A 15,002-nucleotide genomic window follows, 5' to 3' on the forward strand; every position below is an offset into this window, starting at 1 on the left:
TGAACTGTGTTGACCTGATTAGCTCCAGCGACCTTGCAGCTGGCCCTGATGCGTCGTTGGTTTAAAACCCTTCAGGTGCTACAGACACTTCTGAAACTCTTTAGAAAACCGTGAACTCCCTCGCCAGGAATACGCACACAGGAACAAAAGCCTGCCCTTCGCTCCCTGGAACACCTCCATCCGATCAAGGTTACCATCTTGATAAGGTAATTCTGCTATTGGGAGCAAAAGCAAATCCACCCTGTCCCTTCGTGACAGCCCGCACATGCCTGGGTCAGCATCAGGGTGAGAGTATGGCTGGGCCAAGGGCTCTGTGGCTCCATCAGTCGCTTTCTCAGCACGTCATCTCCTGCCACTGGGAGAAGGACATCTCTGGAGGGCAGGGACTTTTGTGTTTGCTCATTGCTCTACTCCCAGCACCGGATCAGTTCCTATACTCGTTGAATGAATAAATGTACCCAGATCCTCAGAGGTTATTCATGTAACCTGTCGCCTTCGCCTCCCGTATTTATGTGATTGATTGTTTTTCACTGTCAGCAGGACTTGATGTTAAACTTAGCGGGACACTGACATTCCCATGTGTTTGGAGACAGCACTGCAGTCTGCCGCTATCTTTTGGATCCATCGCCTCTCGAGTTAACTCTCCCCTCAGCCATGTGCCATCTGCATATTTGATGAGTGACATCAGTCCACTAACTAGGCCTGCAGCTGTGTCTGGGGTGGGGGTGGAGGGCTGAAAGAGACAGATGGCCCCACAGGGGTCATAAGCAATTAGGACAGAACAATGCCATGGACACTTATGCATTAAGCAAAGGCAGAGAGAGTCCAAATCGGGTGTCATGTAAGAAGGAGCTAATTTGGGGGATTAGTTAACGTTTATTTGGCATAAAGACAGGAGACCTGGGAGAAGATCCACCCCAGGAATTAATAAATTAATATGATTGAGTGAGAGAGGGTTCTCCAGAGGCATAGAAACAGAGAATGTGTGTGCATTATGTAAATATGGTGAGAGAGAGAGAGAGGAAGAGAGAGAGAGAGAGAGAGAGAGAGAGAGAGAGAGAGAGAGAGAGAGAAAGGGAGAGAAAGAGAGAGAGAGGAGGGGGGTATTTATTTTAAGAAATTGGCTTACATGATTGTGGATATTGGAAAGACCAAAATCTGTAGGGTAAGCTGGTTCCAGGAAAGAGATGCATTTTAAGTTCAATGGCAACTGTTGGCAGAATTCCCTCTCCCTTGGGACTAGAAAGTCTTATCCTTCAGGCCTTCAACTGATCAGACGAGGCCCACCCACATACGCAGGGCAATCTGCTTTATTCAGAGTCTACTAATTTAAATGTAAATCCCATCCCAAAAGTACCTTCACAAAAAACATCTGGAATAGTGTTTGAGCAAACATCGGGGTCCCGCGGCCTAGCGAAGTCAACACATCCAATTAACCGTCACACAATACCGCTTAGGAAAGTGCATGCCCAACACAGAACAGCTGGGCTTCTCCACCCGGGTGGATTAGTTCTCATCCCTCTGGGTTATCCCCAGGCTTCCACGCCCTCCTTGTAATTCCACACCTTGCACCTCCCCTCATCACAGACACATCCTGAAGGCCTTTGCCCAGCCCTGCTTCCTTCACCACTGGAAAAACTGCTCACCTTTCAGTGTTCAGATCCAATGTCACCCGTGTGACACATTCTTTATTTAATCCCACGTCCCTTCCTCCATTCCCGAAGAACTCATTCCTTCTTCAGCCTTCTATGTCTGCGCTGTCGATCACACACACTGCGCCGCTGCCATTGCTTTACGCACCAGACAACAGACTAGCAAAGTGCTTGCCCATGCAAACCCTGGCTCCAGCTTCCAGGGTTCAAGCCCCCCAACAACCTCACGTGTTACCCAACCTCCCCGCGCCTTAGTTTCATCTATAAAATGGAAATAGAAAGCCGTACTGACCATCTATGGTTGCAGTGAGAGCCTAATGTACCTAAAACTCTAAGAACAACTTTTTGCATGTAGTAATCACTAAAAAAAAAAAAAAAAAAAAAAAAAAAAAAAGGTAGTTATTTTCATTCTTAATGTTATTATTGCTCTCTGGTTCCTGTGTCAGGTGGGAAGATTCAGTGTTTCCGGAAGGCAGGGACATCAACAAACCTCCCCCCGCCATAATGCATGGAATAGGCCAGGGTCCAGAGGCTTCTATTGGAATGTTCTTATATTCGTGTGTTATATTTGTGGAATGCCCTACAATATCCGCAGCCTGGCAACATGCTAGCCCATTCCATCATGTGAGGTCATTCTTATCCCCATTTCACAGACGAGGGGACTGAGAAGTAGACGTGAAATGAATGGTCCAATGTCACACAGCTGGCAAGTGCAAAGTCTCCAACTCCAAGTCCAAGGCCGTGGAGAGGGAAGGACAGCGATGCCGGGAATCCGGGAACGTTTTTCTTGCCTGGCCGCGGTACCAGCCTCCGTCCTCCCGTCGCCTTCTTCTATTAGCCCAAATCATGGGCCTTCTGGACGGCGAAGCCCGCAGCCAGGATGAGGCCTCCCCTCCCGCCCCAGGCTGACTTAGGAGACGGCGTGGCCGGCCAGGAGAAGGCTATCAATACAAGATGTCCTCGGCCGTGACCGTGGCCTCTTCTATTTTGGTCTTAATCTCCGGGAGGGGGATCTGACTGATGGCCACCACCACCAAGTTGGCGGCGTGGGCGGAGGCGCTGGCCACGCAGATCCAGAAGGACTCCTCGTACCGCTCCTCCACCACCACGAAGCGGAACAGCCGCTCCTGGAAGTTGGCGATGCGCTCCGTCAGCTCGTGGAACCGCACGGCGGCCATGAAGCTAGTGATGGCCAAGGCCACGACGCCACCTGCAACCCAGAGAGGCGGCCCTCACTCGCAGCGCCTTTCGCCAGCAGTAACAACCTGCGGCCCAGGCAACACACTTGATATGGCTTAAAAAAAAAAAAAAAAAAAAAGCCCTTAGGGAGCCCTAGCCGGTGTGGCTCCATGGATAGAGCGTCCGCCTGCAGACAGAAGGGTCCTGGGTTCGATTCCAGTCAAGGGCATGTACCTTGGTTGTGGGCACATCCCAGTAGGGGGTGTGCAGGAGGCAGCCGAATCAATGTTTCTCTCTCATCGATGTTTCTAACTCTCTATCCCTCTCCCTTCCTCTCTGCAAAAAATCAAATATATATATATATATTTATGGAGACACAAATTTTAAATTGCTTTCTTAAAGCGGCAGGTAGCCCACACGGTGTGAGGGATGAGAGGTGTTGCAGAAAGAGGATAAGCTTCAGATAGGATGGCCTCTCACCCTTGACCCCTCTAATTTCCCCCCTGCCCAGTGCCTTTCTTTCTAGGGTGTGCATATCTGGATTAGTTCAATTTCTAAACCATTTGAGATTAGGATGTAGGCCCTGAGGGCACTGTGGGAAGATATAAGAGCATCTTGCATGCCCTAGCTGGTTTGGCTCAGTGAATAGAGCCGTGGCCTGCAGACCAAAGGGTCCCGGGCTCGATTCCGGTCAAGGGCATCCATTTCCATTGTAGGCTCCCCCCTGGCCCAGGCCCTGGTTTGGCTTGGAAAATAGGGCGCCATGGTCATCAGTGAGACCAAGGGTTGATGAAAAGGCAAAAGTCTTGGGCTCAGCTTTACCCGGGTCCGAATCCCATCTCTGCTCCTTGCTGCTGTGTGACCTTACCTGTGAGCTTTGGGCTCCTCATCTGTAAATGGGGGGCTAATAACACTCCCTACCCCTTACATGGAAGCTGTGAGGTTTATTTATTTTTATCATTTTTTGATATATTTTATTGATTTTTTTACAGAGAGGAAGAGAGAGGAATAGAGAGTTAGAAACATTGATGAGAGAGAATCATCGATCAGCTGCCTCTTGCACATCTCCCACTGGGGATGTGCTCCCAACCAAGGTATGTGCCCTTGACTATAATCGAACCTGGGACCTTTCAGTCTGCAGGCCGGTGCTCTATCCACTGAGCCAAACCAGTTTCAGCGAGGCTGTGAGGTTTAAATAAAACAGGCAGGTGAAACCCCCGGATTTCTTCTCTTCTGTCACCTGCGAGGGCTCCTCCCAGCAGCAGCCTCTACTCATGCGCACTAACCATTTGGCCTTTATTGTGACAGAGACTCTGCCGTGTTCAGTAAGGACATCAGGGCCCGACAGGAAGGCTGTAGACCCAGGGAAAATGAAGGTGGAGGCGGCAGGTGAATGCCCTCACACCCTCCACCAGGTTCTCGGAACTCAGCCTCCCCCAGGGGCCCTCCTCACCTGCCAGCACGTTCCAGAGGCAGATGCCGCCGGGCCCATTGACCGCCTTGTAGGGCACCTGGATCATGTTGAGGATGGCGAAGCCCATGCTGACCAGAGCCAGGGGCAAGGCCAGGAAGAGGAGCAGCAGGATCATCACGTGCAGGCCCGCATTGAGCTCCTTCACCAGCTGGGGGAAGACTGCAAAGGGGACACGGCTGTCATTTCAATGTCAGAGCTTGGCTCACATTCCTGGGGCCCACGCTGGCGTACCACAGAGGCTTTACTAGAGAGGGTGAGGGCCCGGCAGCGAGTGCTGGGCTTTCAAAGAGCTGCAGCCTTCCAGGGATGAAGTCATGGCCCCCGCGTCTGCCACTTGTGAGTTGCCCAACCATCCTCTCTTCCTCGGGGAGAAAGCACGTTGACTGCACAGCTCTGGGGTCTGGTGTGAGCTGGTGCATATAAACCTGGACGGCATTTATGTATATACAGTATATATGTATACTGTATATACAGAGTGGCCAGATTATTATGCGTTCAGAGATCATAATAATCTGGCCACTCAGTGTATATCCTATATAATAAAAGGCTAATATGCAAATTGTCCCCTCGACCAGGAGTTGGACCAGCAGGCAGGCAGTCCAACCACCCATGTCCCTTCTCCCTGGCCAGGCTGGCTGGATCCCACCCATGCACGAATTCGTGCACCGGGCCTCTAATACACACACACACACACACACACACACACACACTGAATGGCCAGATTATTGCGTTCAGAGATCATATATATTTATTTATATGTATATATTATTGATTTCAGAGAGGAAGGGAGGAGAGAGATAGAAACATCACTGATGAGAGAGAATTAAGCCTGCAACCTGGGCATGTGTCCCGACCGGGAATTGAACCGTGATCTCCTGGCCAGGCAGATGGAGTCTCTTTGGCAAAAGAGGTTGGCAAGAGAGTCAGTGAAAGAGGACGATCACAAAGCTTGAATATGTGTTAACAGAGAGTTGCCTTCATTAAATCAGGATTGGTTTCAGGCATATCTGTGAAGAGGGCAGAGGGATGTAGCTGAGCGAAGCCTACATATGGCACCCAAAGATCTGGGTCCAAATCCCAGCTTTGCTCATTTGCCACAACTGTCAAATAGGATCCTCTAAAGTTTAGAGTCTAAACCCTGCCCTCCATACCCATCTTACAAGATTGTCCAGTGGATCAAGTGAAGTGTGTAGGGATGATAACAGAGCACAGTACTGGGCACTACGGCAAGCACGGAGCACCACTGTGCATCACTCATAATGACTCAGCAAGGCAGACATTATTTCCCCGTGTCTGGTGGACACCCAATCCTTACGTTGCACAGTACTCTTTGAAAATATCAATATACATGCGGCGGGATAATTGAGTGAAATATTCATTGGCATTTGTTTTCTCTATATTTGCCACCACGTGCTAGCAGTGAAGATTAAATGATGTATCATAATAGAGTATTTTATTTGTTTGTTTGTTTGTTTATTTATTTATTTATGGTATTATATGTGTACATATCTTTCCATTATAATAGAGTATTTTGAATATTGCCTGGGAAAACGTCAGTTCCCCAAAAGGGTGGCTGTGGTTGTTGCTGTTACTATTTTTACTCTCTGACTTCACAGACCCCCAGTCTCCTCATCAGTGTAATGGGGATAATGATACCTGCACACAGTGTGAATTGGGGGTAATCAGCATGTACTGAACAGTCAGTGGCCAAGCATTTCACGTTTGCTCTCTCCTTTAACCCTTGTGACAGGATTAGGAGGTTGATTTTACGAACCCCTTTTCCCCACAGGTTTGGGGACATTACCTCCCTTATCTTTGGGTAAGGTGACCCTGAACTCTACACATAGGATTATAGCCCTGAATAGCCTACAGAGCTTAGATCACTATTTTTGAAGTATGGTTCCGTAGCAACCATACTTAGGTAAAAACTGCTGTTTTAATTTTAACCCTGCTATTCTGGCTTCGGCACTCGCTTACCTGCTTAGACAATAGGGTAGTTGCCTCAGCTTCCAGATTGAGACCTGGAGGCTAAGGCAATTTTTCTGTACCTGTGGACCAGGACCACAGGATACTGATTCCCACTGACTCAGTAGCTTCAGGAGTAGAAACTGTAGATAACCTTTAGAGATTAACCGCTCAGCTCTGCTTCTGTACTATCTGCTATCTCAAGATAGGGCCACATTCCAACGTCCATGAGGATGTGGCTGGGAATGACCCTGCGGGCTGTTCCCAGCCTTTAAAATTTAAAATTTAAAATTTAGAACAAAGGAAAATCCTTGTGGTTTAGACTTTTTTTTTTTTTTAATACATATACTTTATTGATTTTTTTTTACAGAGAGGAAGGGAGAGAGATAGAGAGCCAGAAACGTCGATGAGAGAGAAACATTGACCAGCCGCCTCTTGCACATCCCCTACAGGGGATGTGCCCGAAACCAAGGTACATGCCCTTGACCAGAATCGAACCCGGGACCTTTCACTCCACAGACCGACACTCTATCACTGAGCCAAACCGGTTTCGGCTGGTTTAGACTTTTAAAAAGACTTCCTACACCTGGAATGGTGCGGTCGTGAGTGTGGACTCCCACCTGTGTGTGGTGCTCTCGTGGCCGTCCTGGACAGTTCAGTAAATCATTGCCTGCCTTTTTAAAATCAATCAGCAGCCTCTGGTGCTCTTATTCTGACTCCAGGGTTCGACCCAACAACAATTTTCAGTAGTTATAAATGGAGACTTCAAAATGATGAAAAACTAAAGAAAAGGGCATATTCACTCCTCTGCAACTATTCCAGGGTGTCTACTGAATACCTCCTGGTCAAATTGGGGTTTGTCTTTGAACTCCAAAGTCCCTCCTTCATCATTGGGTACCACTGACCGGCACCTCTTCGTCTGTCCCCCTCAGGATCCAGGACTCGAAGCTCTTCTGGGTCCACTCACCCCATCACCCCCAATCCTTTCCCTTCTGGGCCTTTGCTGGCTCACGGCCCCCCTTTATTCATGGAAGGTGCCTGTCTCCCAAGCCTGAGGGCGAGCGTTTTGGCCCGTCTTCCTTTAAGGTGTCCTTTCCACTCAGAAGTTTCCAGACACTCTGTGTCTGCGTCCTTAGTTTTGATCTAACTTCCTGTCTAGAAGTGTTTTCCATTTATAGTTATCTCCACCAGGTTATCTCATGAGCACTGGAAACTTGACCCTGGAAAATAAACTCCTTTCCAAGGGATTTTCCTGCATAAGACTCCTCGTCCTTCCCTCCCATTTCAGTGCCCCTAATACACATTTGTTTTCCCCCCCACACTTTCAGCCCCTTTTTATTCCAAACATAGTAGCTTTGCCTGGTTACCTACTTGTTTCATTACCCCTTTCTTCCTTTTTGAAAGATATTTTTACTGATTTCAGAGAGGAAGGGACAGGGAGAGAGAGAGATAGAAATATCGATGATGAGAGAGAATCGTAGATCAGCTGCCACCTGCACACCCTACACTGGGGATAGAGCCTGCAACCTGGGCATATTACCCCAACTGGGAATGGAATTGTGACCTCCTGGTTCGTAGGTTGACATTCAATCACTGAGCCACGCCGGCTGGGCTCATTATCCCTTTTCTTGACATGCACTTCCGAGAACACAACTAGCATCGCAATCCTCTCCAAACACTTAAAATAGGAAAGAATCACTATGTGATTGGCAAAGATAAAAAAGTTTGCCAATACACTGTGTTGATAACGGTGTCAAACTGTGTAGAATATTAATTCATATACTCTCCTGAGAGGGCAATTTGGTAACTCTATCAAAGCGATTTCATGAGAGCACACTCACATATGTTCAAAGCTGTATATATTGGATATTCATTCCAGTAGCAAAAGATGAAAATTGTTAGTCATGTGTCCTCAGGTATGAAAAAGGATCTTAACTGGTTGTTATGTACAGTTGACTCCCTCCTCCCCTAAATTTTTATTGATTGATTGATTGATTTTAGAGAGAGAGATAGACAGATAAATCAATTTGTTGTTCTTCTCAGTTATGGATTCATTGGTGGGTTATTGTATGTGCCCCCTACTGGGGATGGAACCCACAACCTTGGTGTATCAGGACGTGGCTTTAACCAACTGAGCTCCGAGCCAGGACTACAGCTGACTCTTGAACAACATGGATTTGAACTTCACAGGTGCACTTACATGCTGATCATTTCATCTTGTAAACAGATGGTTAAACTTACAGTTTGGGACCTCTAACCCCCATGTTGTTCCCGGGTAAACATATAGTTCTTTGATTTTCTCTATGATTGGTTTGGAAATTGATGCTCTGGGGTGTTTCTTTTTAACTTGTCCTTTATTTTGATTTAACTGTTCATATGTGTGTGTGTGTGTGTGTGTGTGTGTGTGTGTTCAGCTGTTTATGTTATGTCTTTTTTTAAATCCTCACCCGAGGATACGTTTTTTAAAAATTGATTTTGAGAGAGAGAAACATCGATCAGTTGCCTCCCATCTGTGCTCAGACTGAGGATCGAACTCGAAACCTAGGTGTGTGCCCTGACCTAGAATCGAACCCCTGATCTTTTGTTGTACATGATGACATACCAACCAATTGAGCCACCTGCCCAGGGCTGTTATGTTTTTAATAGAGCTATATATTTCAATATCCTCATTATCCCATTCTAATTTCATTGGCGGGTAAATGCAACTATTCTTATGTTCTTGAATACACATAACAAAATATGTATTTCCTTCATGTATTTAAATGATGTCAATTTGTATTAGAGTATTTGTCAATGGCCCAGCTTAAGAACTACAATTCTGAACTATAAAATCAAATAAGGAATACAATTCCTTATTCTCAGCAGTATGAGGAGTAATTTTGATTTTGCAGAGCGCTGTTCTCACCAGCGATCTGACTTGCAGAATATTGTCTTTTTTGTTTTTGGTTTTTTCTTTCCGGAAGGCCAGTCCCGGAGTCCTGCTCTCCTTACATCCAGAGCAGCTCTGATGTGACACTGGCTGCCAGCCAGCACTTGTGCCTGTCAGCCAATGCTCGTGCCCTCCCACGTTCATGGCCGGCAGCCCTGTCTGAGGTCTCCCGCCAGCAAACATGCACGCTGGGCTTTGAACCGGCCTGGTCTGATTCCAGAGCCCAGCACAGACCCCATTTGCTTTTCTCAGACCTTGAAGTTTTAATTAAAAATTTTTTTTTTCCTGATTTCAGAGAGGAAGAGAGAGAGAAAGAGGGATAGAAACGTCAATGATGAGAGAATCATTGACTGGCTGCCTCCTGCATGCACCCCTCGCCCACTGGGAATCAAGCCTGTAACCTGGGCACATGCCCTGCCCAGGAACTGAACCATGACCTCCCGGTTCATGGGTCAACACTCAACCACTGAGCAACACCAGCCGGGCAGATACCAAGCTTTTATATAAACGGAAGTGGAAGCAGTTGCCATGCTCTCTGGTGGCTGCTTTCTGCTTGCAGCCTCCTGCACCTGCCAGTGGGACTGGCCAAGAGTGCCTGAGGCGGGGGGCGTGGCCATGAAGTCCCTCTCTGCTCCTTCCAGGCTGGGCAACCTCAGGCAAGCTATGCAACCTCTCTGAGCCTCACGGTGGTCCTCCGCAAAATGGGACCGTTAATAATTCCTTCTTTAGAAATGTGTTGTAAGGCTTAAGAGACCAGCCGTGTGAAGCACAAAGCAGAATGTCTGGCTCAAGAAAGCACTCAATATCTTAGCGGCTGTTATGAACAGGGGTAAACGAAAAGGAACACAAGTCCCTATTTCTAATGTCTCTACGAGCCTTCACAGGGGGAACAAGGTCTCTCCTTAGTGCTGAACAAGAACCCCCGGGGGAGTGTGAACTTTGTCCTTGTGTCTCAGGGCGAGGCAGAAGTCAAACTCCACGTTTCGCCACGAGCACCCTTCCAGATTTGGAAAAATAGGTGTGAGCGTCTAAAGTATCTTTCCTGCCCCGAGCATACTTACTGGTGAACTGGGACTCGCGGCCCCCAAGCCCGCACTGCCGCACCTTGCACCCTCGGAAGAGCCCGTAGTAGATGTCCCCGATGAACTTGACCAGCTCGGGGTCCGTGGCGTTGACCAGGTCCACTCCCGTCTGACAGAGGATCTTCCCGCTCAGCCAGTGGGGCAGCACCAGGGCGACGATGATGAGGATGAAGGAGGAGAAGCTGAGCAGAGATGCCAGCCCGTACCACGCCTTCTTGAACCATCCGGGCATCCTAGTGGGCGCAGGTCATCCCCCGGGCGTGTGAGCCGCAGGGGGGGCCGTTGACATCGTCCGGGCGCTGGGCGACCCTCTGGCCCAAGATCGGCTCCTCGAAACCCACCATGTCAAGACCCCAAGTCCATGCCCCGGGCCTCCCGCAGCCCTGCGTTTGGGCCGGTGTTTACAACCGCGTCCCTGAGCCTCTGAGAGAGCCCTTCGCCTGCCAGGGTAGCCGAGTGTGCCACTGAAGGAAGAAACCCTACACCTCCCGCCGGCCTAATGTTTCACAGGGTTTAATTGTTCCTTCCCCCTTTCACGTATTTAAATAACCCGGGTGTGGACTCATCACGTCGAAGATGTCATTAGCAGGCAAAACCAGGCAGGCCTGACTGTACAGAGACACCGACAGTCACTCAAAAAGCACACGGAGGAAGGAAAAACGTGGAACGGTGAGCACCTGACTATTGCCAACAACGCCTGGTGTCAGATGTCCATCATTCTGATGCCTGCAGGGCGCTTCTCTCTCTGAGATGTCACCGCTGTCAGAAATACCGTGAAATGACTTCGGTGCCAAAGGCTTTTTAAAAAATGTATTTTATTGATTTTTTTTACAGAGAGGAAGGGAGAGGGATAGACAGACAGAAACGTTGATGAGAGAGAAACATCAATCAGCTGCATCCTGCACACCCCCTACTGGGGATGTGTCCACAACCAAGGTACATGCCCTTGACCGGAATTGAACCTGGGACCTTTCAGTCCGCAGGCTGACTCTCTATCCACTGAGCCAAACCGGTTTTGGCTGTGCTGAAGGTTTCTAATGAAGTGTGTGGACAGGGCTGGACAGTGGCTCCTGGATTTCCCCCTGGGGGAATCTGCCCTGGGTGAGACTGTGGCCTGGGTGCCACTGCAGTCCTCTCTGCCGCCCCCTGCCTGGAGCATCCCTGACATGGGAAAGGAACGTGATTTTCCAATGTGTTAGCTAATAATGCCCTCCCCCTCCCACCCCCCTAGCCCCGTGCTGGACTCTTCCTCTCTTCTTCTTTTATTCTGCAGCCACCAGACATGAAACAGTCCCTTATTTCTATCTTTTACAGTGGCTTTAAAAATGCTGACTTGTGGTCTATTGCTTAAATGTCCCCTTACTATCTTGTGAGACTGGCAATGGCATTGGGGAGCCGGATTGGGCAGAAGGGTCACGTAAAAATCCCTTTTTGGGGTCACAGAAGTCTGGAGGGGGGCCCCAGGGTTCCTTGCTAACCAACAGGAGGTTCAGGGGCCTCAGCTGGAGAGTGCCGAGGGGGGAGCAGACAGGGGAATGGAAAGCCAGGGTCCTTTCCTGTAACTGGGGTTCACATCTGGGGTGTCTCCACAACGAAGAGCCCCCCCCCCCCTCCAAGCTTCTGCAGAGCTCTACCACCTGCAAAGGGCTTTCCAGGGCTTGCCCACCCTGATGCTCCGGAACCCTCTGTGGGAGGAGGGGATGGGGGCGGGGCGGGGCGGGGATGTACTGACTATTCCAGCCATTTCTCTCCTGACAACACTGGGGGTCAGGTGTGTGACCTGGAATAGCTCATCTTCATCACAATGACCTTAAAATGGCGTTTTTCTGGTAATAAATAACAAATTACTTATAAAAGAGGGCTTGGGGGGTGGCGGGCAGTGGTGGGCTGGAATGGGTCAATTGCGGGGGGGGGGGGGAGGACATATGTTGACTTTCAACATAAAGATTTATTTAAAAAACCACAAATTGGCAGTTAGAAAATTGTGACGAGGATGCAAAGTACAGTCAATAAGATTGTCATAGCTGTGTATGTACGGTGCCAGGTGGGTACCAGAAATATCGGGGAAACACTTTGTAAACTGTGTGAAAGATGAAACAGAGAGGGCCGGAGACTGGGATGCCAGGACACAGGCTTTCCTGGAGAGACGTACCACTGCCGGCTGCTTCCAGAGGAAAAAGAGAGCGAGGGCCCGGGTTCAGGCACCTTTTAAGGGAGGAAAGAGCGGGGGCGGGGCTTAGGGCACTCAGCACACGCTGATTGGTGGTTTCATGTAAGGTCTATGATTAGGGACCTAAGGACTTAGGAACGGGGGGGGGGGGGGGGGGGGGGGGGGGGGCGCTTAGAGTATTAGGCAGGTGCTGATTGGTGGTCCAGTGCTCAGGAATATCCTGCTGCAGGTGGAGTTTACATCATTCTCCGTCCATCAGTTGGAGGAAGGGAGGATCTATCACTATGCCGGACACCTGAAACAAATACAAAATAATACTGAAAGTGAACTGTAATTGGGAATCAAATTTGAAATGAAGCAAAAAATAACAGAAGAGTTCTTGGCACATGAACACGTTGCCAATAATGGCATTCTGTTTTAACATGAAGCATGCTCTGATAGGCAGGGCATGTGCAATACTTTTGCATCACATTTTGGCCCCAAATGATGCACCTATGTCAACTTTCGATGTTTCAGAGGTGAAGCAATTACGTTTAGAAAAACTCTCTGTGAAACATCTGATTCCCCCACAGGCCCTTGGCATGACACTGGAGATGAGCTTGAGCAGAGCCATTAAAGACCTGGGTTCAAATTCCGGCTCTTCTGGGCGCGTGCCCTGGACTCGCATGACTGTTTCCTAACTTGTCACAGGACTGCGGTTCGAGGTAACATGAAATGGCCCACGCAGGCCACTTAGCACGTGCGTGGCATACGGAGGGCCCTAAACAACTGGTGTTCTCCCCACCCGGTCTCCTAGTAATTCTGTTTCTGGTAATGACGCGTCTGATAATAAAATGAGTTACAGGATGCAGCCTGTTCTCTCACGGTGTATTCCTGCACTCTGTGTCTGCATAAGCTTGTGTGTGTGCTGGGGACCAGGCCCTGTGTTTGGGTGGAAGGTGACACAAAGATGTGTGATATGGGATCCTGCTGGCAAGCTTACAGCAGTTGTAGGACAGCGGTTCTTGACCAAGGGTGATGTTGCCTCCCCCGGCACCCCTTCCTCTCGGGGGGACCTTTGGAACTATCTGGTGATATTTTTGATTCTGATGACTATGTGTGGGGCGCTGCTCTTAGCTAGGAAGTAGAAACCAGAGATGCTGTAAGCATCCTTAGAAGGCACAGGACTGATGCCCCCCGCCCCCCCGTGGCCTGCACAGAACAGACAGTGCTGTGATCGAGAAACCCTGCATGAAGGGCACAGGCCATGAGCAGAGTGAACTGTTTGCAAGAGAGAAAGTGCCAGGCTCTATTGGTGGGGCTCACACACGGTCACAGAGGTCCAAGGACAGTATTATAGGACTAGACACCATTGAACGTGTGTTCCTACCAGACCAGAGGCCTGTTACGTACTCATATTTTTAAGCAAGCAGTATTTATTATTTTTATTAAAAGCATTAATTTGGGAGATGCAAACACTTAAACTACAGTATGCTACAAGTTTTGTATCGTTGGTTTGGTAAATGTTAATGCTTAAATATGGCCCCCCCACCCCCACCCCCCTGCAATGGTATTAAAATATCCCCCTCCCCCCGACTCCCAAAATGCAAGAAGCCTGGAACTCTGGAACTCACAATCTCTAAGAGGCCCAATGAATTGTAACGTAATGGTGGCAAAAATGTCCACATTAATAATGCTTGATCAGCACTTATTGAACTCCTACTACTATTTAGAGCCACACAGCTCTAGTTTCAGCTTTTAAAACCCTTTCCCAAACCATAGGCAGCTTAGTTATTCCCCTTTCACTGGCGAGGAGACTGAGGCTATTAAGCAGGGTGGCCAAGGTAGCCTTCACTCCTATTTTAGAGGAAAACTATATACTAGTGGTTCTGTCTTTTTTTTTGTTGTTGAGTTTTTAGTTCAATTTTTAATATTTTAATTACAGTTGACATACAATATTCTATTGGTTTCAGGTGTACAACATAGCTGTTACAACATCATTGATTATATTTCTTATGATGTACTTTATTTACATCCTTATGACTATTTTGTAACTGTCAATTTGTACTTTTTTTCTTCTTCTTTCTTCATTGGTGAAGGTATTACACGTTCTCACTCGTGGTTTGTCTTATCTCCCATTCTCTGATGCTGAGATGATGGCCGGGGCCATCCCCACTCCCGCACTCCTGCCCTCCACCGCTCCGGCCTTAGCCCAGCGCCCTGCATGCCGGTACCCCGCTGAGCCACGCACCGGTCCTGGGGCGGCCCGCCGGGATGGGGGCGCGGCCAAGAGTGCCCGCCCCTCTGGGTCTCCTTCCTCCCGGAGCCCGGCCGCGCGCAGGGCGGCTGCGGCGCGCGCTATGCGGGGCGCGGCCGCGCGCGGTTCCTCTCCACTGGTTGGCCGGCCTGAGAGGGGCGGGGCGCGTTGGGGCGGTTCCTCTCCACTGGTTAGCCGGCCTGAGAGGGGCGGGGCGCGCGGGGGCGGTTCCTCTCCACTGGTTGGCCGGCCGGGGCGGGGCGGGACGCACGGGCGCTAGTCCTCTGAACTGGTTGGCTGGTCTTGGAGGGGCGG

The 15,002-nt window shown here is 49.2% G+C and overlaps 1 protein-coding gene across 1 annotated transcript; it reads right to left on the bottom strand.

Annotated features, from left to right (window-relative positions):
- Positions 1–2,596: 2,596 nt before the first annotated feature.
- CLRN2 (clarin 2) lies at positions 2,597–10,513 on the bottom strand (the record flags this gene model as incomplete). The annotated part of the gene is made up of 3 exons (XM_084869595.1): positions 2,597–2,862; positions 4,285–4,464; positions 10,261–10,513. The coding sequence occupies 3 exons, from the start codon at positions 10,511–10,513 to the stop codon at positions 2,597–2,599; spliced, it is 699 nt and encodes a 232-aa protein (XP_084725721.1).
- Between the last annotated feature and the right edge of the window lie 4,489 nt (positions 10,514–15,002).

Source organism: Pipistrellus hanaki, assembly GCF_964339955.1.
Source record: "Pipistrellus hanaki genome assembly, chromosome: 1".
NCBI lineage: Eukaryota > Metazoa > Chordata > Mammalia > Chiroptera > Vespertilionidae > Pipistrellus > Pipistrellus hanaki.